At 37.2% G+C, this 24,016-nt stretch overlaps 1 protein-coding gene across 1 annotated transcript in view; it reads right to left on the minus strand.

The window, feature by feature from the left end:
* ADCY2 (adenylate cyclase 2) overlaps positions 1–24,016 on the minus strand; it is a 193,904-nt gene that overhangs the window by 10,811 nt on the left and 159,077 nt on the right. Inside the window, exons 18-23 of the mRNA XM_031552698.1 lie at positions 20,255–20,439; positions 19,072–19,156; positions 12,159–12,317; positions 5,404–5,550; positions 3,725–3,832; positions 1,607–1,721 (exon numbers count right to left, since the gene is read on the minus strand). Coding sequence (XP_031408558.1) covers positions 1,607–1,721; positions 3,725–3,832; positions 5,404–5,550; positions 12,159–12,317; positions 19,072–19,156; positions 20,255–20,439 — 799 coding nt within the window. The remainder of the gene's footprint in view (positions 1–1,606; positions 1,722–3,724; positions 3,833–5,403; positions 5,551–12,158; positions 12,318–19,071; positions 19,157–20,254; positions 20,440–24,016) is intronic.

The following is a 24,016-nucleotide window of genomic DNA, read 5'->3' on the forward strand; positions in this document are numbered from 1 at the left end:
TGCTTTTATCACTTTTGGTTCACCAGATGAAGCTCCTGAAGATGATGCATGCAGGATATCATATGGTGGCTAGCACTTGTAAAACAAACAAACGGTTTGTGTGCAGTCCAGAAAACACAATGCAGAACAACCACAAAAGATTGCTCAAAAACCATCAGGCACTTTACCCTCTCTTTAACTCGTCTTAACTCATTCCCCACTGAGACATCATACACACAAAAAATGACTTTCAGGCAAACTCTGTTAGTGTTTAATGCTACGAAAGCAGCTTTTGACATAGTGTAATCTTTACTTTTTTTTCCATTTCTTTGTTTCATGAAGCAAATGAGTCTGACTTCTACACAGCATACAGCAAATGTTTCTAAATCACAAGTAGGTATGTTTTTTTCCCTTAATCCCCACTTGATAAGAGTCAGCATTGATATGATCAGTTTGCAGATTCAGTGTGTATATTGACATAACACTTTGTTTGCAAGTATGTAGCATTATATATGGCAAGAAAAGAACTCTTATTCAGTACAAAAATATACTATCTCTACACATTTTTTATAAACTCATCAAGTTCTGGAACACAACGAGAATGGGGCATCCTTCAGATGTGCTTTCTCATTTTTTAACTATGGCAACGAATATGAAACAAAAAGGAAGGTCAGAAAGTAGCAAGCATAGCCAGTGGGTGGCACTGTGAAATAAATGTAAGAGCAAGCAAGAAGAAAAGCAAGCAGCACAGCAAGGAAAACAAGGAAGGAGAATAACTGTTGGATACTTCAGACATGTTTATAAGATTTGTAGGTATCCAGTATTTATTTAATGCTTTCATTTCACACTTTCCATGTTACATATTGCATTGTAAAACTGCTATGTACTGCTATCAGGAAATAAGCATCTTGGAACATATGCCTCTTGATCAGATCTGAATTCATTTATCTCATCATCCTTTCCGTGACTTACTGCAACTATGTATTTATTCTTTTTTTTTAATACTGTGGAGCACGAAGGGAAGCAATTAGAAGCTGAAATATAAGTGATATAATAAATATCCTAATGAATATCAACAGCTGGACATCTTTGCTCTTATTTGTCAATAAACACAGAATAACAAAGAAGTGAGATATCCTCCTCTGTTTAACAGCAGGAAGGAAGCACTGTTGTATGCTTGCTTGAGTTTAGTACATCTAAAGTATTTCAAACTCCAGCCTCATTTGTGCCTTTTAGGTGCTGTCCTCCAAAGACAATCACGTAGTTTTGCAAAGCCCTGCCTAGTATCTGCTTTGGTACTGAAAAGCTTTAAAAATGTATATAGTTAACAACATCTTTAATAATTATTACAGAGTTATCATAGAACCACTTGGACCCATGGGGCTGTATTTTCCAAGCATTCTTGATTTAGTAATACTGCTTCTTCTAAGTTCCTGCCTTGAAACACGTCTTGCTACAACAGCAGCTGTGCTCATTGGCAAAGCCATTGATACTGCCTTTAAGCAGGGTAAAGGTGATGCCATCTACTTCCCTGGCTCTGTTGGTCAGTTCCAGTAATGCTTTAATCTGCTTGAACATCATCTACATTCTCCCCCTCTTCCATATTCTCAAATCCTGTAATACATACCTACTCGTAATTTGAAGTCATTAAAAGAATGCTTGTTTATGACATCCAGTTTCGCCACTAAGGCAAATGCAAACTCCACCATGGTTCCTATGTGCATATACTGTCGTTCAGGTTCCTGAATTGTCAAACAAACAGAATAAAATAATTTTATGTAGCATTAGTTCCTGTGAGAACACATCCAAAATACAGTGAACACGAAAGCACTTAAACTCTCAGGGATATCCTAATGCCAGGGTGGCTACAGCAGAAAACTAATGTATAAGATGATGTACTCTCCAGCAGCACTTCAATCAAACAATGGCCAATAGACCATGTTGCATTTTACTTACATGATAAGGCAGTACAGAGTTGATACATTCAAAACATACTCAATATAAAATTGAGTCAATTGAGTCAAGCAACTGATTAGCCACTATCTATTCTACCAGCACTCACTGCCTATGCGTGCCTGGATTTATACATTAATTTTCTCCGAGTGTCTGTTTCTGTTTTATGCCTCTTAATAATAAATGGTGCTTGTGGTCAGCCCCACAGGGACTCCTCCCTCTCACTGCTGCTCTTTTCAGCACCCTTGCTAATGCTTACGTTCCAGTGAGATTCAGTTTTAATAGTTCCTCAGCTGATCTCATCTGGCAGATAGATAAGGAGGCATATCTGGGAACTGTAACAGACCTGAAAATGAACAAAATGCAGGAGAAACAGAGGGGAAAGACAACCCATTCCTTGCTCAATAATTTGCTATTCCAGGGTGCACGTTAGTTTCTAAGGCTATAGACTTAATGTTTTATCATATACTGACAGTGTAGCCTGATTCTGAGCACTGGTTTGAGTCCTCTCTAAGGAGAGAATTGATTTTCAGGCTCCCACAGCCCTGGGTAGGATTTTTACTAGAGAATGATTTCTTAAGAGTTAGACTTACTGATCTCTATGAGAAATGACTGAATCTTCCTTGAGATAAAGTGACAGAGTTGATGGACAGATGACAACTTTGTGAGATGATTCACAGAGTACATACATCAGTGGGACAGCAGCTCTTGCCACAGCTGTTGTTTAGATGAATGAAGCCTTTCTGTTTCCTTTGGAGTTCACTCCTAGCTAAGACAGATGGTCTCCTACCTAGCTGATACATTGAGACCCTGTCTTTAGGCACTTAGTCTTCCCTGAGTTCTTGTATTGAAATGGGGCTGTGCTCAGCAATATGCCTAGCTGTCAGTCATTGTCACACTAGGTACAGCAGTATCTGTGGATCCTGCAGCATCTGGACTGAAGAGACCTAAGATTTGATGGATTTCAAAATGTGTACTAAATCGCCAAAGGAACACTAAGACTTAGATCTCCTGATTTATAATTTGCAGAAATAACTCAGACAATACATTTCTTGCAGCACACACACTAAATTTAATCCTCTGTGTGTTCTCCAGTCTATGGTCTTGCATTTCCTTCATCTTCTTCACCTCCCTGTACAGAATGGCAGGGCTAATTTGAAATTATTCTTTTTTGTCCTCAAGATTATTAACGTCTATGGTTCAGGTGTTAGTTGCTTCTCTTTAGAAGGAACATGAGTTTGTCAGAAGACATTAATCCTTATCAGGGAACATACTGATTCATTATCGCCATCTCTGTTGCTCACCAGTGATCTGATGAAGGCTTTTGCTTCAAAGTTATGAATTGCTTCTCTGAACTTCATTTCTACTGACTGCACACAGTTCTCAATCCTACTACATTAAGTAAATCAGAAACAAAGGAATCTCCTTTAAGCATTGAGCCTGAAGGTTCTTTAAGTGTATGGTTAATAAGGCTACCCTGCACTCTCAACTTTCAGAGGAAAATAGTGATCCCAACACTCTCCTTTAGACTCTAAGTTCAGTTACTTCTGTTGCAGCATGCAGCATTATATTTAGAGTAGAAGGCCAAATTTAGACTTAACAAATAAGAGGCAGCATTTTGAAACTGCAATGTGAAAAAAAAATAATTCAGAGACTTCTAAATAAAAGCATACACTTGACCAGTAACAAGTAAAATCGAGGCCAGAGTGTTATATGTGTTATATGTTTAATGAACAGAATTGTAGGCTTTACTTGAGCATGATTTTTATTGAGCATGAACGTTTTTTTGTACCTGATACTGTTCTTGGTTGGGTGTAGCGCTCAATCCTGTTGCTGCCATGTACGTGCTTCCAATAGTCTTTATCTTTTCAACTCCACTGAACTTTGGCTTAGACAATAACTGGAAAACAAGAACAGTTATTCATTATTGGGATCACCAGCATTCTTACTCTAAGTGCTTGTTTCTCTAACAGAATCCAAGAGCATCAGTACTTTAATTCACAGATATATACAGGATGGCCTTAAGGATGGACAAAACAATGGATACAGGAATAGTTCCCAGAAAAAGGGAAATCATGTCTCCTAAAATACCCTTTTATCATATAGGGACTAGATTTCCATTAGTGAGACTGAACTTCACCTTACTGTTCATATAACTCTTAAAAATCAGTAGATTTTACACTCACTTGCTAGTAGAACCAAATCACTAGGCAAGCCAATGGTTAAGCCGTAAGCAGCTTTCTGAAAGTAAGCATCTCTTCTAGTTGAGATGGTAAGAATTCTAATTCATAACCCAGGTTGTTTTGAACATTCCTAAGCTATCAAAATGGGTTTGCTGCTAAAATTCCCTCCACAGCTGCAGAACTGCAAATCCAGACTGTGTTCTCTGAATTATGACACACTCTTAACACCTTCTTTGGGTATCTTTATCACCAGCAACTTAAAGACAAATACTGTTCTCAGTGAGACCTTTAGAGATGACTTTTCACAATCTATCTGTTATTATAACACTCTGCATTTGCTTGTAGCTTGGAGAGTGGAATGTTAAAACCTATACATTCCTATAAGTAATTCATATACCAACATTCCTATAAGTAATTCATATACCAACTGATCAACATGTTGTATAATCAAAACAATGCAGGTTATAGAATCATACAATATCCTAAGTTGGAAATGACCTACAAGTATTATCAAGTCCAAATCCTGGCTCCACAAAGGACCACTCAAAAATCAGATATATGACTGAAAGCATCATCAAGATGCTTCTTGAACTCCTGCAGCTTGGGGCTGTGATCCCTGGGGAGCTTGTTCCGGTGCCCAACCACCCTCTTAGTGAAGAACTTTTTCCTAATCTCAAGCCTGACCCTCCCCTGACACAGTTCCATGCTGTTCCTTCAGGCCCTGTCACTGTCACCAGAGAGCAGAACTCAATGCTGCCCATCCACTCCCCTCGTGAGGAGCTGCAGCTGGCATGAGGCCTCCTCTCAGCCTCTGCTACTCTGGGCTGAATTAAGTGGCCTCAGCCATCCTCCATACATCTTGCTCTCAGACCCTTCAGCACCTTCACAGCCCTAGTTTGGATGCTCTCCAAAGATGTAAAAATTTAGGGCACAAACTTAGATACTTTACCTTTGGCATTAGTATTTGGAAACAGTTAATATACAGCATGTAATGTGCCTTGTGAACTGCAGATAAAGGGCAGAATTTCCCCATCATGTATATGCATTGGATTCTCATTATAGAGACTGAAAAGCAACAGAATATGATGTGAGATCAATAGCTCATTTATTCCACATAAATCTCTTTTTCCTTTAATACTCCTTGGAAACAATTTCTACATGACCAGACATACAAAAGTTCTCTTCTGACAGCTCTTCTACTCTCCTTTTCAAGTATGTTTGCTTACTGTTGCATACCCTGGGTTATTAAGATTGAAACCATATGTTGATTGTTGTTAGAAGTACATACATCATCGAAGTCAGCAATGATCTCATTTAGCAGCCTGAGACATTCCAAGCCTTCCTTATTTACATCAGATTCTGTATAAAATTCCTTGAAATCCGGAATAGAGGCAAACATGACACAGACGCAGTCATATGATTGATGATATAGATCCTGTCCAAAAGAAAATAAAAAAGAGAAAAAAAAATGTGTTATACCCAGCTCTAAATAAGGTTCTATGATAATAGGCAGTGACCCGGTTCTGAAAAAGAAAGTGGTGCCATGAATGGAAACTTTTAAAACAGTGTTCTAGTATTTTTTGCATTTAGTGGCATTTATTGATCTTTAAACAGCATGCAGACTTGTTAAATATAGTCAACATAGCTGAAAATTTTTTGTGTTGTAAAGTTATCCCTTTTTTCGCCTGAATAGTTGCTCAGTAAGCATAAAATGTTCACTAATTTATTAGATAGGGATCACTTCTGAGATTTGTAGAGAATTTGGTTTGGCTTGTATGGTTGAGACTGTATTTTGCAAAACAGTCTCTAATTTTTTCTTAGCTATATCATTATAATAACTAGAAAGAACTAAAAAATTGAAGCAAAATCTCAACAGTAGAGCACTACAAAAGCATAATATGACACAACCCTGATAGATCTTAATCTAAAATGACAAGATGCCTAATAGGACAAAATAATTGTTCTTTATTTTCCATAACAAGGGGCTTAACAAGATAAACAAGTCACTTGAACTTAAACTTACTTATGTGTCACATTCTCCATAGCATTCTGTGAGCACTGAAATGAGAGCACCTCTGCTCCACAGGAAACCTCTGATGATAAAAATGAATCCCCTTATCCCTTCCCTCAGTTTTCTTTCCACTGTCCCCTATCATTAGAATCTCTCTGCTCTCAGGAAATCTATACACAAAAGTAACCACAATAATAAGAGATGTATAAAGCCAAATTCTGTTAAAGGTATTTGAGTAGAGCATGGATTTCAATATTCTTGTGAATAAGACAAATATTCTATAATTTCAAGAAGGATCAGATATTTTTTCCTTCTTTACTTATCCAAAGTTTGTTTTTTAATTTTGTTTGCAATATATTTCTTTTCTTTTTTAAAGAATGTGGTAAATCTACATGAGTGTGCACAGATACTCTGTGAATCCAAGTTGGTGATGTTAACTGAAAACTAGCAGAACTGGTCACGGTAAATGGTAAAACTTGTTGACTGCCTCAGCCCAGAATAGGTGTGAGACAGACAGACAGGAGCATGAGCAGTTGGAGAAGCTAGATGGCTTACTATGAGACTTTTCTTCCCTTTTATTTCATAATGATTACATAATCACAATGTCCTTGAAACTCCTCATGCATCCTGCCCATTGAAAAGAACCAGTACCCTGGTAATACTTCTCTGTCATCTATTTGTTCCATTTCCATAAACATTGGATTAATTTGCGTATTTCCTCCTGCAGTGTTCAAATCTATATAAAAAAAAAATCAATTTAATTCATACAATAAAACAGGGGAAAGAAGAGCCCGCTGGCTAGATGATATCAACTGAATTTGAGAAATGCACCTGGATAAAGTATGTCATTTGAAAGCAGAGTCATCTTACGTGTGTGTCTATGTCATCTCATGTATAATGTCTAGTGACATTCTAGGACAAGTGTATCTGGAAAGTCATTTTACTGCCAGACGGGCACAATCTTTTCAGACAGTGCTCCTCTCTCTTGGATATAAGGAAAAAAAAGCCTATGAAGGTCATTTTTCCTAATGCAAGGACTCAAGAGGAGTGCCTGAAACTACACAGGATGACTCTGACTCTAAGCATTTCAGAGAGACCTGAGCATCTCTTTGCTCTCTTTGCTTCACCTCCCCACATTAACCCAGATCCAGACTCTGTAACACTGAAGTGACGTATACCAGCTGCTTCCTTGAGTGTCTTTGCACTTAGGATCGGAGCTCAAACCAGCTCAAAATTAGTGAAGTGGAGCATCAGAACAAATTTACAGACCCGCTCCTCAAATATTTAGCCTTTGCATTCTGGTTCACATCTACCTACTTCAAATCTACCTCAGGCATGTCTACACTAAAGCTGCAGTTGTGTTTCCTTCTAAGTATATTCAAAACTTAAAATCTGGCATGCTGAGTGCTCATCTTAGGCTAATTTAGCAGAATAGGCACAGAGGTTACATGATGTTGTACATCTCATTTTTCCTTCCATTTCCTCAAGTTACCTTCCTAGTATCTTGATTTCAGTGGTGGATGAAGGAATCTAGGCTACACACGTGTTTTTTAAAACTGGGAAGAAATTGCACAAAAAACACAGGGCTTGGCAATGGAAGGAGAAACTCACAGTGTTATATAGAAGACCAGAGGGAGATATGAGAACGCTCACATAAGAATGTAGATAATTAACATTCAAAATGTGGGTATTACATATACTTTTGAAACTTGACCTAACAAAATAAACTGCATACATTCATGATCATAGAACTTTTTCACAGAAAAAAAATTGTCCATATTCCTATCATCTTTACAAATCTAGTAAACTAAATCCATCCAAATTAATAGTAATGCTGCACTAACGTTAATACACAATGCTAGCAATTCTGTAAATTAATAGGAAAGGATTGTTTTATTTTATCAAATTAACATTAGATAGCAATTTTCTATTTTGTTTACTTTCTTGAATCCCACTGATTTTGCATCCCAAGAAAGTAAAATCTGAAGGAATTGTTCATGGATACAGGCTATAAAGTTTATGAAAAGTTTGCCACGGAGGCCATCTTATTTGAAACAGTACACAGAAGTGAATGCCATGACTTACCTGAGAATATAAATTCAAGTCATAATAACTCATGCCTGTTACATCCTAGAAGTGAACCCTTAGAGGGAAAGGAAATCATCTACACAGGGATATGATCAAGGAAAACATACTACTAAATAGTATCATAGAATCATGGAATCATTAAGATTGGAAAAGACCTCTGAGATCATCTACTTCAACTGACAGCCAATGTGCTCACTAAGTTACATCCCTCAGTGCCACATCCACATGTTTCTTTAACACTTCCAGAGACGGTGACTTCACCACCTCCCTGGGCAGCGTGTGCCACTGCCTCACCATTCTTTCTGAGAAGAAATTGCTCCTAATATCCAACCTGAACCTCCATGGTGCAACTTGAGGCCATTCCCTCTCGTCCTATCGCTTGTTCCATGGGAGAAAAGGCTGACTCCCACTTCACGACAACCTCTTTTCAGGGAGTTGTAGAGAGGGAAAAGGTTTCCCCTGAGCCTCCTCATCTCCAGACTAAACAATCCCAGCTCCCTCAGCCACTCCTCGTAAGATTTGTGCTCCAGACCCCTCACCAGCTTTATTGCCCTTCTCTGGATATGTATATGAAGCACAAGTGATACAAAACTGATTGTTCTTACCACCCCATAATTCAGGAACCAGAAGACAAATAGGAAATTTACAGGTTGAATAAGAAAAAAAAATAGTGTATATATATGTACGTATAGCTTGTTGCTATTTACCAACATGACAGACAAGAGCTTAGGGGATTAAAAACTTTAATATTTATGGGAATACTAGAAAAATATCTAACTATAAAGTGTTTAACAGGTGTTTGCAGAAGGAAAATACGCCCCAACATTTACAGGCAAAAGCAGAATGAGTGAATAATATATTAATGTGCAGTTGCTTCTAGAACTTCTGCTGAAGACTAGTGCCTGGGCTGGGCAGGTTACTGGATCATTGATGGATGGCAATGGCTGCCTTCTTTGCCACTGAAGAAAGTGTCTTACAGACAGTAAACATAGAGCCCAGATGGCATTAGCGATTAGGAAGTGCCTTTGCTGTCTTCCCAGAAAGCAGGTGTAGCCCAGAAAAAATCATAGCAACTCGCATGATGCACAGTCACAAGGAAGATGATATGAGTAACCAAAAAACAGGAGCACAGATAGGAATAGAAGTGCTGTTGTGACACAGAAAGGGTCAGTGTGCTGTACACTGTTGGCTGGCTGTGCAGCATGGGACAAACAGCTTGTAAACAAGGGCTGCATGTCCTAGTGTTACAAAGAAAAATCCTCCTTTCCTCTGAAGAGTTATCACTGTTATCTCCACCTTGAAAACAAGTTCACAAAGTTATATACGAACACCAGCTGTGTTGAAGCACAGCAGCAGTGTCCCATTTCTCTTCCTTCTTCTCTAAAAGTGAGGCAACATCCATCCCTACTAATGCTTCGTAGCGTAGTACCAGAATAGAAACAACAAATGGCACTGTTTAGAACCATGAGTAGTAATTGCAGCTGTCATAATAAATGTCAGGCAATTTTAAGCAGACATTCCCCGCTAGTTTATTGCAATCATTCATAATAATAAAGGCTATGGTAATCAGGTGTCTTAATTTTCCTTTGAGTATTTCTCATGAAAGAGTACTCTCCAAAATGTTTAATCAGAAAATTAAATGCAATATAATTCCAGGAAGGAATTGCATTCTTTCAGCACAAATAAAATCACCCTCTCTTCTACCATTAATTCTTTCTTTTTTTCTTTTTCTTTTTCTTTTCTGAATTCTTCCTGATCAGCTTTCTATACTGTCCCACCTTCTCCAGTGCCTGCAGACCTTCTAAGGATGAAAGAAGCCAACTGGTCCCCACCCATATGGCTCATGGAAGGCTACAGCAGTTGGCTTGTCTGGGGCACAATTTCTGCTGGCTCCATTCTGCAGCTAAATGGAACAGGATTACTCTTGCTAGGTATTCAACTCAGCGACATGCTTTCAAGTTAGCTCGCAGCAAGAAAGCTTCCTGAGTACTTCTTAGTAATAGGGAAGCTGGATGCTTACAGCACAAAGGAGAAGGGTGCAGAAGCCAGTTGCAGAAGAATCCTGCTACCTGCTTTTTGTTTTATGTTTGTTGCTCTGTCTCTCAACTAGAAAGTACCTTATTTGGTATCCAGCATACAGTCAATAAGCAAAAACCCAATTCTGGAAACTGATAAAGCAAACAAACTTTTACTACACTTACCTGCTCTGAAATAATATCACTTTCACCACATCAACTTTACTCAACTTATGTGATGTTATGAAAAGACCTTAGTTGCTTTTTTTGAAAGTACAATCTTAGTACTCTCAGTTAGTATTTATCCACACTTTTTTTCTTCCCTTTCATTCCTGCAGCATTTCATTCGGTAGCATACTTAGTCTTCCATTTCCTTCATACAACTGCATGCAAAAAATTCTGAGACAAGTAATGTTCATCCATTAGATAGAAAACAGTATATATAGCCTTATTGAGCGTTTGCCTTCGAGGAAGATGCAGACAAATTTCAATTCATTATTTGATTATCTAAACATCCACAGAAACAAAACAAGATTTGACCTGCTGTCATCTATTTTTAGGTGTTTAGACATTAAAAAAACCAAACATACTGAATCTGCTTTAAGGCTTGATACGTCCTTACAGATTCTAAAACAAGATGTGACTGATGTTCATATTCCTTAATATTTCCAAGGATTTGTGAGGTTCCTGCTTCTTTGAAAACTGTGTTTGAAGATGAACAAAGCAAACTCAAGGGTTTTTTTTTTAAATGGGATGCCAGTAAAATCACATCAACTTCTTTTTATTTTAGCTGACATGAAACCAGAGAGTTCAGCAGACTACCATTTTTCATCTTCACTAAATTTACTGAAGCTCACTTCAACCCAAGAATCTTGAGGGGTGACAATATAAATCCAGTTGCCAATACAAGGGTGAGCAGATGGTGTTGCTCTGCTGGGGAGCAGAGATGGAATAGCACATAAATGAGAAAGCAATCTCCTGATGGTTTGCTGTGTTTAATGCCTGAACTGAGAGCTGGAGCTGAGCCAACCTGGCTTTCAGCCAACATCTTCACTGGATTCAAAGGAACCCCCACAGCAGTTTTCATTCAACATTAGCTACCAAGTGAATGTTTACAGGTAGTACTAAAGTACTAATGTAAACTACATTATAGTACTGCTTAGTGAAAACCACAATGAAAAGGAAAATGTTATCCTTCTCTATTCAGGAGATCAAAATAAATCCCCTCCCCTCTTCTGTCTGTTTTGGAACAATTGTTTTATACATAAGTTTTAATTCTAACTGTTGTATTTAAGACATATAGAAATTACTATTCTCTCTCAATCTGTTTGTCTTTTTTTCTTTTGTTTTTATCATTTTTTCCATTGTTAAAACTACAAAGCAGCATTAGGAGTCGATCTGACTCCCATTTAACAATGGCTCAACAAGAGTCTTTTGGTAGACTTTTCTAAATCCTGGATTAAGTCTATTGTCCGTGAATAAATAGCTATTTCAGTGTTCAGCATCTCCTTCCAGAGTTAATATAGCCACTGTTTCAGGGAAGAGGTTAATTTTCACATCTATAAGTAAGGTCTCCAGTCACCACGAGCAATTTCAAAACCTGGATGCAGCTCCACTCTGATCACAAAGAAAAATGTATCTGAATACATATGCTTCAAATTTAAATCCTTGCGGATTCAATTATCCTTTACATTTTCTCCCCGTTTTCCTCGCCTGCCACAAGGCAAAGTGTATTGCCACTTAAAACAGTTTCACATTTTTTACGTTAAGGTACTAAGGTGATTCAGTGCTCAGAAAAACAGGGCGGAAGGAAAATGACTATAAATCTATAATCTAACTGTATGGACCTACTGTTCAACTCAGCATTAAGTGCTATTTGTATGATACACTGCCTTAGTACAGAGCAGAGAATATACAGAGATGGCTGACCTCGTTCTTCAGGTTTCTTGCCAAGAAGTGTTCAGCTACGTGGGCTGGAAGCACATTCTCCAGAAGCACTCGATTTAGGTTCTCCATGGTTTCAATCTCCTCCCGCTCTTTTTTGAACTTGTTCTTCCACAGGAAGTCTAACCTACAGTAATATTCATTCTGTTACAAGAGGACACAGAGGTAAAGAAACAATCGGCATCTTGTCCTGCTGGAGTACAGGTTTAAGAGACAAAATAAATACAGTACATCACCTTTACAAGGATATTATTTGGCCATTCAAGTACAGTTCCAGATTCCACAGAAATTAACCCCCAAACACACCCCATATGGTACACATTTCATTGAATCTATAAATGCTCCCCGCCATGAGAGAAGGAAAAAAAAAAAGGGGGGGGGGGAAGAAAAAAGCTCAGAAATAAGCCAAAAGATGCAGGGTGATTGAAACAAAGGAAGATTTCCCTACATATTCTCATGCTCTCGAAGAAATTCACTTTACAAATCAAACACTGTTATGGAAATAATTTGCAGTTCTGCAATATGGTATCTAATTTATCTAAAGAGAATTTTACTTATGCTAGTGGGCATTTCAGGAAGACCCTAACTTTCACCAGCTTTAACTTATGTCATGCAAACTTTCTGATATATATATTAAAAAAAAAAAGGGTAGCAGAAGAAAATTTAGCCTACTGATACACCTTCATTGTTCAGGAGACAAACTTTCTCCTTCTAGTATGCACACAGCAAAAACGTCACTGCTTTAGAATAACAGGATATTTTTAAATTGGAATGTTTTGAAGACTATAAAAAATGGCCCATCATGCTGCTTTCTGATTTTCTCTTCAAAAATGTATATAATGTATATAATTCTATGATTCTATCCTTCTCTTCTTGTTGTACCTCAGTTTTCATTATATAAATGTATAAAAATCTTGAAATATTAATATTTTTAAGATCTGGTTGCATTTTTTGTGCAGTTCTGTACTCCTTTTTAATGATTTCAAGGCTTTTTGGTGAATTCTATGGCATTATTTCTACATTAAAGACTCCACTGGCCTATGTCTTTGGAGCTGACGTAAGTCAATACCTCAGTGTAGTTCAATGGCCTAATACTACCCTTCAGCCTTAATGAAGGCTAAGTTATTAATCAGGAGAACATGATTATGTTCACAAACTTACGTAAAATCCTGAAAATACTAGCCATTATTACTAGCAGCCAGTAAGTGCTTAGGTAAAAACATGACAATAGTCCTTGTGACTGGATGTTTACTGTCATAGCTCAAAATGATTCATGAGTGCTTTGTTGAGATCACAGCCAAAGATAGTGCAGGAAGTTGAAATGAATTTTGCAAGCTTCCAAAAAGCATGGAATTTAGAACTGGTGAACCACTGAGAAACTGCAGGATGAAAAAAAAATATTAAAAGAGAAACCACACCTTCACACATTGCTTTAAATCGGTTGATAAGGCCTGGGTATTGTTTAGATATTTAATTGGAAAAAAATGGAAAAAGAAAAAAAAAAGGAATAATTCATACCACAGCATTCTTTAGTGATTATATTTTCTTGTTCTATACTAGGAATATAAAGTATATCATTTTTCTTGTGATATACTAGGAAGGATAGAATGCACAGCTCAAATGAACTGCCAAAGAGAGATTCTGTCTCTTCTAACACAAAGTTAACACTGTTCTGAACATAAAGTGGGTCTTAATGTCTTATAGCAGATCATGCTCTGCCTCAGAAGTCTGGACTTGATATGTCAAATAAGCAAGCAAGCTGGCTATTTTCAATTAATTACGTTACTAAAGGTTATTTGCAGATTTTAAGAAAATGAAGAGAAGACACACACTTACATACGTATAAAGACACACATGAAGGAAGACACTGAACTTGAACTTGAAAACAGGCTTCCGCTAGAACTTGGAAACAACTGTCATTATTCTGGTCATTGTGTTCTGTCATTGTTCTGGTACCACACTGCAGTTATCCCTCTTGTAAGTCTTGAGGTCATGAACAGCTTTTTCAAAACTGATCATGTGATTCACTATATATGCAGTCGCTTTTGTAGAATTTTTGTCTTATTCTTCTATTAATATTTATATATTCAAGTTCCCCACAAAGATGATAAACTTAATGCCACCACATCTGCATTAATGCAGAACAAATCCAATAAACTGTCTGCATGTAGAAAAAATCCAATAAAACGCTGGGATGCCAAAATCATTTGCATAAATTGTCTGAAGTAAAGTGGACATGTGGCTTAAAACAGCAATTACGTATCCATACACTGTATCCAATTTGTACTGAAAACAAACTGAGATAAGCTTAGTCTTCAGAATGATGTTTCTTCTTTATGAGATAATATTAAGGAGATAATGTATTTACACTTTTGTTATGTATTGAAATACAGGATACAAAAACAAATGGCAAAGAGAACTCAGAAAACGAGAAAAAAAGCAGAATGTACTCTATAATTTGATTTGTAATTAAAAATGTCAAAGGTTATTTCAAAATGCGTATTTAGATTTTTAAAAACACATAAGCCCTATCTTAGTAAATCTTATTTTGGATTATGAGGTTTTTTTGTTTGTACATTACATCCAATTTATTTTAAACATCTTTGAAGACCCTGCTCAAACACTGAAGCCTTACAGTCATCTGAAAACCAAGATTTCTTCCTACTTTACATGTAACCTTCAGAACCTTTTTAACATCACACTATGAAAACATCTCAGAATGGCTTTCACACATAGGCAGGCGTGACATCAATGCATGTAAGGCAATGCAGCCCCAGAGGTCCAGATCAGTGGTAACTTGTTCTTGGGCAAAAGCAGTCAGGTGTATCATAAACTGATTTAGGACTTATGTCTGCTGAGGCAGAGATGCCTATGTCTGTATTTCTAAATTCTAATGCAACATTCACCTGGACCTATTTTCTAGTATTTGTCTCAGAATGAGGCAACAAACTGAATGAACTTTCTCTCATTGCTGCAGAAAGTTACACAGAAAGCCAAAATAAACAGCTCATGAGTTTGTGCCATCCATGTGTGTGTAGTCACAGGAGATGCACACGTGCTGAAGGGGCAGAGTGACAGTAACACTAATGCAGATAAGATCACTTCCAGAAAATAACAAGTGGGTTTTCATTCAGATGAAGAAGTTCAGAAAATTCCACAGCCATTACTTACAGACAGTAAGTCTGAGGAACTGTTCAGTATGGAGCATTAGTAGAAGTGTCTTCTTACAGCATATTTGTAAGTAAATCAGCAGGAAGTCACCAGCATGAAAAGTAACTGAAATGAAGAGCTGATGCTCTGAAATCTGTGGTGCATCACCTTATTGTTCAAAACCTCCAATGTGCTGGAGAACTGACAAATGTTCAAATTTTGGAAACCTTTGGAAAAGAACTGAGGTGACAAAGGTGTGTTAAGGAGCTATTTAGACATGTTATCTAAAGCTGGTAAGATGAGGAATTATTGACACAGCCTATGTAAACATGCCTCCATCTGTCACAAATACACCAATGGTCTGTGAATAGAAGTGAACTTCTAAATAAATGTTCATCAGATTTTTTCAGAAGAGGCTTTTTGAAAGATTACAGTACCTAAGGAAAAAAATAATGGAATAAAACCACTTGGCTAAAAACCACAACAGATACTACAAACAGTTTTCACTGCCACACACATCTGGATACTAAAACAGCCAGTGAAATTCAGTGTTTAAAAACACAATATAATCAATTTTGGGAGAGGTAAAATATTTACTCACAGACTAACCAGGTCTATCTAATATTATATAAAGATAAGAAAAAATTCACATGCTACGTTGATACTGGTAATTCACAATGTTTAAGGCTTAAACGTGAGCACACTCTATATAGAGCCCAGCCCATGCCAATTTGCAGGCAGAGTAAGATGCATTCTCAATGCATTGCCTATGTGCTGCCCGACTGTTTCAGAGAACTTAGGTGGCATGTATGCAAACTGAAATGTGTCACTTACAGCCTATGCTTACATGACCATGGAAAAGAAAAGCAATTCTACTTTCTCCACGTCATGCCCATCCTACAATTATTCTTTTGGCACAAGCAACAAAAAACATAAAAAAAGCTCCACACCATAAAAAAAGCTCAGCAAAAAGATCAGGCTCCATTCCACCATACATGGATTCTTTCTGCAGCTTTTTCATCACCCAGCAGCGAGCTCATAGGGCTGGGTTGTAGGAAAACACTCACATTTTGTTTAGGTGAACTTTCTGGTAACTTGCCCTGGGGGCAGAGGAGCACCAGTGCCAGGAGAAGGGAAGTAGAAGGAACATCCCTTCTTATTAGTGGCTATTGTCTTTAACACTCTTAAAACATACAGGTACTAAGAGACAAGAAAAGAAAAGCTATTGTCTGCAAAGTTGAAAAATGCAGTAACAAAGAGAAAAATGATTTGCGTATTACCCTCTGTGGAAGAAGGGTGCAGAACTAGAAAAGGGCTCGACCAGAACAATAGCAAGAGGAAGACTGCAGCAGGCCATAAAATCAGCCTACTAAATCCATGAGTTTTGCTGCCCTATGTCAGCTGGGAACATTATTTCCCAGATTTTTTGCCCTTGAGAGCACAAACTGCAATGTCAGAGACTACTGTCATTTTGGGAAAAATGTTCTTCCCTTCAACATGTTTGCCCAAGTAGATGCTAGTGAGTAACGCTGTACTGGTTTCTTCAAATTTCCATAAATACATTTGAGATGAGACGCGTCCAGTATCTAGGGGAAAAGCATGCAGAATAGATGCCATTCATCATTTCTCCTGAAAGGGAGATGAAAGGATGAGCAACCATTAATGTGAAAAAGTAATGTAAGATTTGCTGTGCGCTTTTTGGGATATGGGAATTTTACTTATTCCCTATGATCAATTTGTGAAGGTTGAAAAGTTGTCTAAAACAGAAGAAGCAACAGGAGTAATAGATAAGAATCCATCCAAATGTTTGTCTATTTTTCTAATTTAACCAGCTGATCTAAAAATATATCCAAAAGATGATGCCTGTCCTTATAAAAATTGGCCCCGTTAAACTCTTACACTACTAGAGAAACAATGCTACTATAGACATTACTAGAAAAGGAATTCAGAACAGACAGAAAGCAGCTTTCCATCACTGTCCAAATCTATAGTGCATCCACTCCTTGCTCCTTTTACCTCTAAAATAATGCAAACAGTAGTCAGAAGTAGAGCTGAGAAGCAGCTGAATGCTAGATACAGAGACAGAGGCTACATCAGAAGCAGCAGAGACACTGCTCATCAGGAATTCCTCCTCTAGTCCCACTTCTTTCCTTATTCTCTTTTCACAGTAGAGTTAGAACATGGGCTTGGCACAGATTTTGGCAGTGCAAGAGGAACAGGAGGGAAAATCAGGATACATTTGCTGGAAGGAGAGTTTCCTGTTTTTCTCCAAGGCATTCACTACCAGCCAGTATCACCTGCAGTAATCTAAAATGGCAGGTCTTAGTTCAAGAATATATTAAAACTAGTTTGTAACATCTGTTACCTTTTAGACTTTGCTTGAGAATGTTTGAAAACAGTTTTTTCCTTCATCTTCCTTAAGGAAGAAAAAAATTAGCAAAAAAATCAAAGGCAACAGACTGAAGATCTACAAACAAGCAATACCATGATGAAGATCTCAAACCCACAGCTCTGAAAGCAAAAGACCATTACCGTTACAAGCTCATTTTTTCAAGAGGTGCGAGCCAGGAAGCAACCAGAATGCACTGCTGCAGTATACAGATCAGAAACTTTACTGCGGATGTCACTGAACCCACAAAGAAATACTCTCTGCTCTGTAAAAATCATGCTCCTTTTCCATTTTTTCTTGATGTTGTGTCCACTCCTTTGATCTGTCACCTTGATCAACAGGGACTCCGTGGTGCTAAAAAGTATTTAACCCTGTTTATATCTGGAAGTAGCTGTGTTGCAGCACTGCTCTCTACTGTTAACATTAAATGAGCAATCTCCAGTACAGTGCTGGTAGTAAGGCTGATGATGAATTTTACTCAAACTCAAAAATGTTCCCCTAAGCAAAACTAAAGAAGATGCCAGATAGGAATTTTTTATCTAGTAACCTGGAGGGTCTGCTTGACAGTTTAAGTGAGAGTCGTTAAGTTCTGGGAAACTGTAATGTAAATAAGTGATTTAAAGACAGTATGACAGAAGAACCTTCCCAAGGCTGCAGGCTACATGTGTACAGGCTGTTCATGAGACCTCACATGGCTCGTCTCCTCCATCTTGGAGCCCTGCCTTGTGCACCACGTCACTCCTGGCATGACAAACTTCCAGCTTAGCACGGGCAACTTCGAGGAGCTGGAGAGAGAGAACTGCTCTCACCCTGCCCTCAGCATGCAGTGGTGTCAGGCTACCCACACCACGTCAGCACCTAAAAAGCACAATAGGGTAATGGAAAAGAGGAGATCCCTGGCAGTTCACTGTTTTAATACAACTGTGGCCTCCGTAGGTGCTACACTGCTGTGTGCATGCTACATTGTTTCTGTGTCTGCCTCAAATGGTAATAACTGTGAAGAAAATAGCTTGTAATTAAGCAACTAGGGAGACAGCAGATGGATGTGGACAGATGGGAGCACGCTGGGAAGCAATGAGACAATATTGGTCAGCATGACAAGCAATAGTCACAGTGCACTATCAGCATAATGCCTACAGTCTCAATGACAGCTATTGCAGAGTTACTGGTGAGTTTTAAGGACATACTGGAAAGGCAATAAAGGAAATGATAGCTTTTTAGATGTTTCTGACTCTCCTTTGAAAGGGTGTGGGGCAAAAAGGAACAAAGGTGCTTGTCAGAAAATCTAAAACATCTTTGAGAATGCGGGAGGCTGGCAGTGCATCCACTGATGCAGATGGAAAGAACTGAGCATCTTACCTGTCTACCCAAAACCAGTAACGTGACGAAGAATATAAACAAAGAAATTGAGCCCATTGTCTTCAGGTCTTTCAATATTCCAGGCCTATAAAATAAAAATGTAAGTAAACCAAGCTGCTTAAATGTTGAAACAAAATTACTTCAGCACAAGGACAAGGGAAAGACTGCAATTTATATTACCTTCTGCTATGTAAACTACAACCACTTAAATAGCATATGTTTTATTATTTGGCAAAATATTATTCCTATAATGAAACTTTACTTCTACATCATTCTGTGCAAATGTACCCACATTTTGAAGTCCAGTACTAATATGAGGATTTATTAAAAATAATTTCCTTCTTTGCTAGCAAATGAAGACTGATTGGTGCTATAAAGGCAGATTAAAAACAGTTTTTACATAATACATGACTTCCATAATGGAAAGCTTGACCCTGTATCCAATGAATGTCAAGAAATGGATACTGAGGCAGCTAACTCCCAAGATGTCTTTTCATTCAGAATTACAATAGGAACAAATGAGATCTTTTATGAAAAATTCTGCTTTGGGGAAAGATGCTATAAGGAATGGGGAACGGCTCACACTAGCACTCCACTACTGATGCCACTGAAAAAAGAATACTGATGAAAGATTTAGGAAGGAAAAACCAAGTGACACACAAGCTTGACTGGCAAAACAAAGGCTACTAGAAGTACAAGATAAATGTAACTAGTCAGTGGTTCTTCATCCCACTACGCAGGTATTCTGTCCACTCACCCAATGGGAACATAAAGATCTCTTTCTGTTCATTTAATAAACCGTACGTCTGTTTGGTTGTAGTTTTGTTTTTCAATGGCTAAGACTAAGACTGCATTTGTAAAATTTTACAACAATATACTAATTCTGAAAAAGTTGATTTTATTCTGCTTGCAGCGAATTTTCTTTAGGAGCCTTAATAATGTTCAAAACCATGTTTTCCTGATGTCCTTAACTAAACCAAACTGTACTTTCTGTAATATGTGGTCTATGCATCTCGCACAGATTTATGTATTTTATTTTTATGCTCAACAGCAACAACAATTTTAAATTGTGGCTTGTAGATTATAGAGCCAAATACATAAGAAATAAAAATGTTACATGACATCTTCCATAGTTGGTATTTTATTTCTATTAATTTCAGAATGATGGGAATTATTAACTTACCTTTTTAGGGGTGCTGTTGCATACATAAATTTGCTGTAGTCATCCAGCATGGACCCGTGAGTGTGCAGAAGGATAACGTTGTAGCCCACTAATGCAATCAACATGATGACCATTTTCAGCTCATAATTTATCCTCAGAAAAACGGAACAGGAAATGAGCCCTAATATGCAGCTGTATATGAAATACTGGGAAAGGAAAACCGCATAGTAAATATTTATAGTCTGCTGTCCAGTGGGATATCACACATAATAAAATACATAGCTTTTAATAGAATACTAGCTTTTAAGAAAACATTAACTGACCACTTAAGCATGTTATTTATCACAATGCACAAATAATCATAGTACATAGCACGTTATGGTTTACAGACAGCAACAACCAGATACTGGTCTTTCATAAAATAGACTCTTTTTCTTACTAGGCTCAAATTCTCTCTACACTCAGCAGAATTCAGATTATGATCCTCATTTATGCTTTCTAATTTTCACCCTTCACCACTTTTGAATTATTAATTTCCAGTAGCAGTATATCTTATATGTGGGAAACCAGTGCTAGTATGGAAGTTTGGTATGAAACCCCACTGCCAGCATAATGACTGAATATTTGTTCCTGTGCCTCTGTATAGTTTTCACTCATACTTGAATACAAAAACTACCTTGTATTTATTACTGAGAATAAGGGAAGATCAAGGTCAAAATGCCTGAAGATCTGAAAACAATTTTGTTGTCTATTTTTGCAGCACTGTTAAACCAATGCAATACACACAGATGTTAAGAACCTCACAGATACACAATTTTACAGACTTCAGAAATACAGTTAAAAGGCAAAGAATAGAAAATGATTAATATGGCCTATGAACAACATAAATATTAAAAAAGATCATGTTACATCTTCTTGAGTAATGACTGTATAAGAATACAGTCATTTGTTTAAAAAAAGCCTTTTCTATCCACTATCAACAGAAAATATGTATGGTTGAAGTGAAGTTACTGGGGTAAAAAAAATAATAATCAATTAACTTCATACTCTCTCAAAATGGATTATAGTATCAAAACCAATGCTAAAACAGAAATACAATCCCATTAGAATCATTTTCTTAGTTGTTAACATACAGCACCTTTGCCAAATATCATTCCCAAAAATTACAGCCTTGCACTCTGTAAAAATACTATATTTTCTTAAGCTACAAAGCATTCTATTTCTAGATATGCTATTTGATTTTCAGACTTCTGTTGATTTGTTGATAACAGTACTTTTGACAGAACTTGAATCACTGTATATTAATTCTGGAGGATCATTAAGAATAATAATTTTCATGGCACTCATCAGATAGAATTGATCTGCCATCTAAATCTTTGCTGTTATTGTAATTTCCTTGCAGATCTGTTTGAAATAAGAAATATGAAGAACTGCTGTTCAGGATAAAAAAAACAAAAACAAATTTCTCTGCTGGCTGCATCCCTCAAGAGCTCACACTGTATTTTCAGAATTCAGTGTTTTATAAAAGTAGCAGTAGCCATTTTTCTAACCCTGAGGGCATTCTACTTGTGAAATTAGTTTTATAGCAAACAAAAGGCTGTCTCAAATCCACAAATGTACCAAGCAAAAACCAAGAAACTTCCAAGCATAATAAAGTTCCTGTTAGTGCTTCACAGGAATGTATAACCAGATTGAAAACACTGGCAAAGACTTCAGAGGTGGGTGGATGGTTGATGGACCAGTGGCACAGACATAATTTAACAATGATGACTGATACTGCATGTTGCAATGCAAACTCTAGTAAGCACCATACAGCTCTGGCAAAGACACCATGGGAAACTCTACTTAAATGGCCACATCAGCTTATGATGCCTCTTTAAAAATGCCACCTTCAATTAATCTTTTTTCAATCGTAAAACATATACTCAAAAGCTGTTTCTAAGTGCCCAATTCTGCAAATGAATGTTTAAGTATCTGTCATATCAACTGAATTTTCTCCTTTTTAATAAAAATAAACTTGGAAATTTTAGTAGGTATTTAAAGTTGTGTAGCTTGAATCCTTCTCTGTTAAAGAGAAGTTTGAAAACAGTACAAGTTCAGTGAAGAAACAGTCAAATGAACCATTCAGAAAAGCAGGACTAGTGAAATTGCTGTGGTATGTGTAGCATGAAAGCACTGATCTTTGTCACAGCACATAAATTGGAAGGCAACTGACAAATGGCAGCCTGTCTTGGCTGTCGTGGCTGGCCAAGGGTCTTCTCTCAGCTGATGAAATGAACCTGGAGAGGAATTAGTTCACAACTGGGAAAAATTAATAATTTTAGTGTACTGGTGTACAGCACTCATTTCTTAACAAACATGCCAACTTTAGGTACGCTCATCCTGCACCTCTGTATGACTGACCTACTGAACAAGGACGCTATAGAGATACTAATGCTCTTATAGCAACAGAGTTGCTACGATATCAAACCTGTGTAATGAGCTTTTGCAGACAGTGATGGTAGACTGAGGAATTAGCAGCTCAGGTAACAGCCCACCCAATCAAGGCAGGTGTGTGCCATGCTCTGCGTGTCCCCTGGCCATATGGAAGCCTCAGCTACTGATGATGCCACTTGCCCATCCTCTCTTTTATCTAACTGAGCAGCATCAAGTGCTTGTGTGAACATAAGTTTTGTCTGACAGCAGAAATGGTGAATAGAAAGATTTAAGAAAATCCTGTAAGAGCTCAAAAGAAGATGCAGGATAACTTCTCCGCGGATGGGATCTGCACCACACACCATTCCTGACTGGGTATCTGCCTGATGCTTCTATTATATAGGAACTAATGAAGCGCCACAGCAAAACTAAATAAAACCATGAGCAAAGTTCCTGTAACTTACTGTGTAATCTTTGGTAAGTCTTCAAAAAAGAGCACAAAAGCAAAGAATACAAATCAGAAAAGTTATTTTATGGTGTGGAGCAGGGAGAAAATCAATCAATATGCTTCCAGATGAACTAAATGCTAGTGGGGCTAAAATAATTTAAAGATCTCTTATTCATTCATTTTAGATTATGTCATCAATAAATCTGTCAGCTCCACTGCTATAAATCACACGAAGAAGTGCTTAAAGGTAAAACAGATAAAAAAGGATTGATATGCAATTTAAGAAAGCAAGCATTTATCAGCGGTTCAATATCTCATTCAAGAAAAAGAGAATTTTATTTTGAGTTTTTTAGAAAACTTTATAAGGATAACAAATAGTAACCCAAAAGGAATTTTCAGCTTTTTGAAGCTAGAAAGTAGGAAATATGTCTTAAGATGAAAATAATGCACATTTCAGAACTGCTTAATAAAGAAAACGAGGGAAAAAGTATTTAAATACTTCAGTCAATCTAAACTTTTTGTGATTTTTACCAGAATTAACATTTTAACATAATTGTTGTGTTTGTTTATCAGAGTTTCTCTGATGAAAGTATGCATTTTCCTATTTTCAAACTTATAAACCATAAGTTGTTCTGAATGTGTCGGTCACAGGAAGAGCTGACAGTTATATAAGGTAAAACGCAGGAAAAAGACTTTTTTTTTTTAAGAAAAAGAATTTGAATTCAATAATAAGTATAATTCATAAAAAATGTACCATTCACATGCTTGGAGAGCTTCATTGCAAAAAATGTTTTTCAAGAACTTTAAAACAGTAATAAGTAAAAAAAAAGGGAACTACAAAATTCACTGTTATTTAAAAAAAAATCAACATAAATATGAATATGCTTGGAAACAATTTCTATGTGCTTGAGAGCAAGTAC

This window comes from Meleagris gallopavo, chromosome 3 (genome assembly GCF_000146605.3).
Source record: "Meleagris gallopavo isolate NT-WF06-2002-E0010 breed Aviagen turkey brand Nicholas breeding stock chromosome 3, Turkey_5.1, whole genome shotgun sequence".
Taxonomy (NCBI): Eukaryota; Metazoa; Chordata; class Aves; order Galliformes; family Phasianidae; genus Meleagris; species Meleagris gallopavo.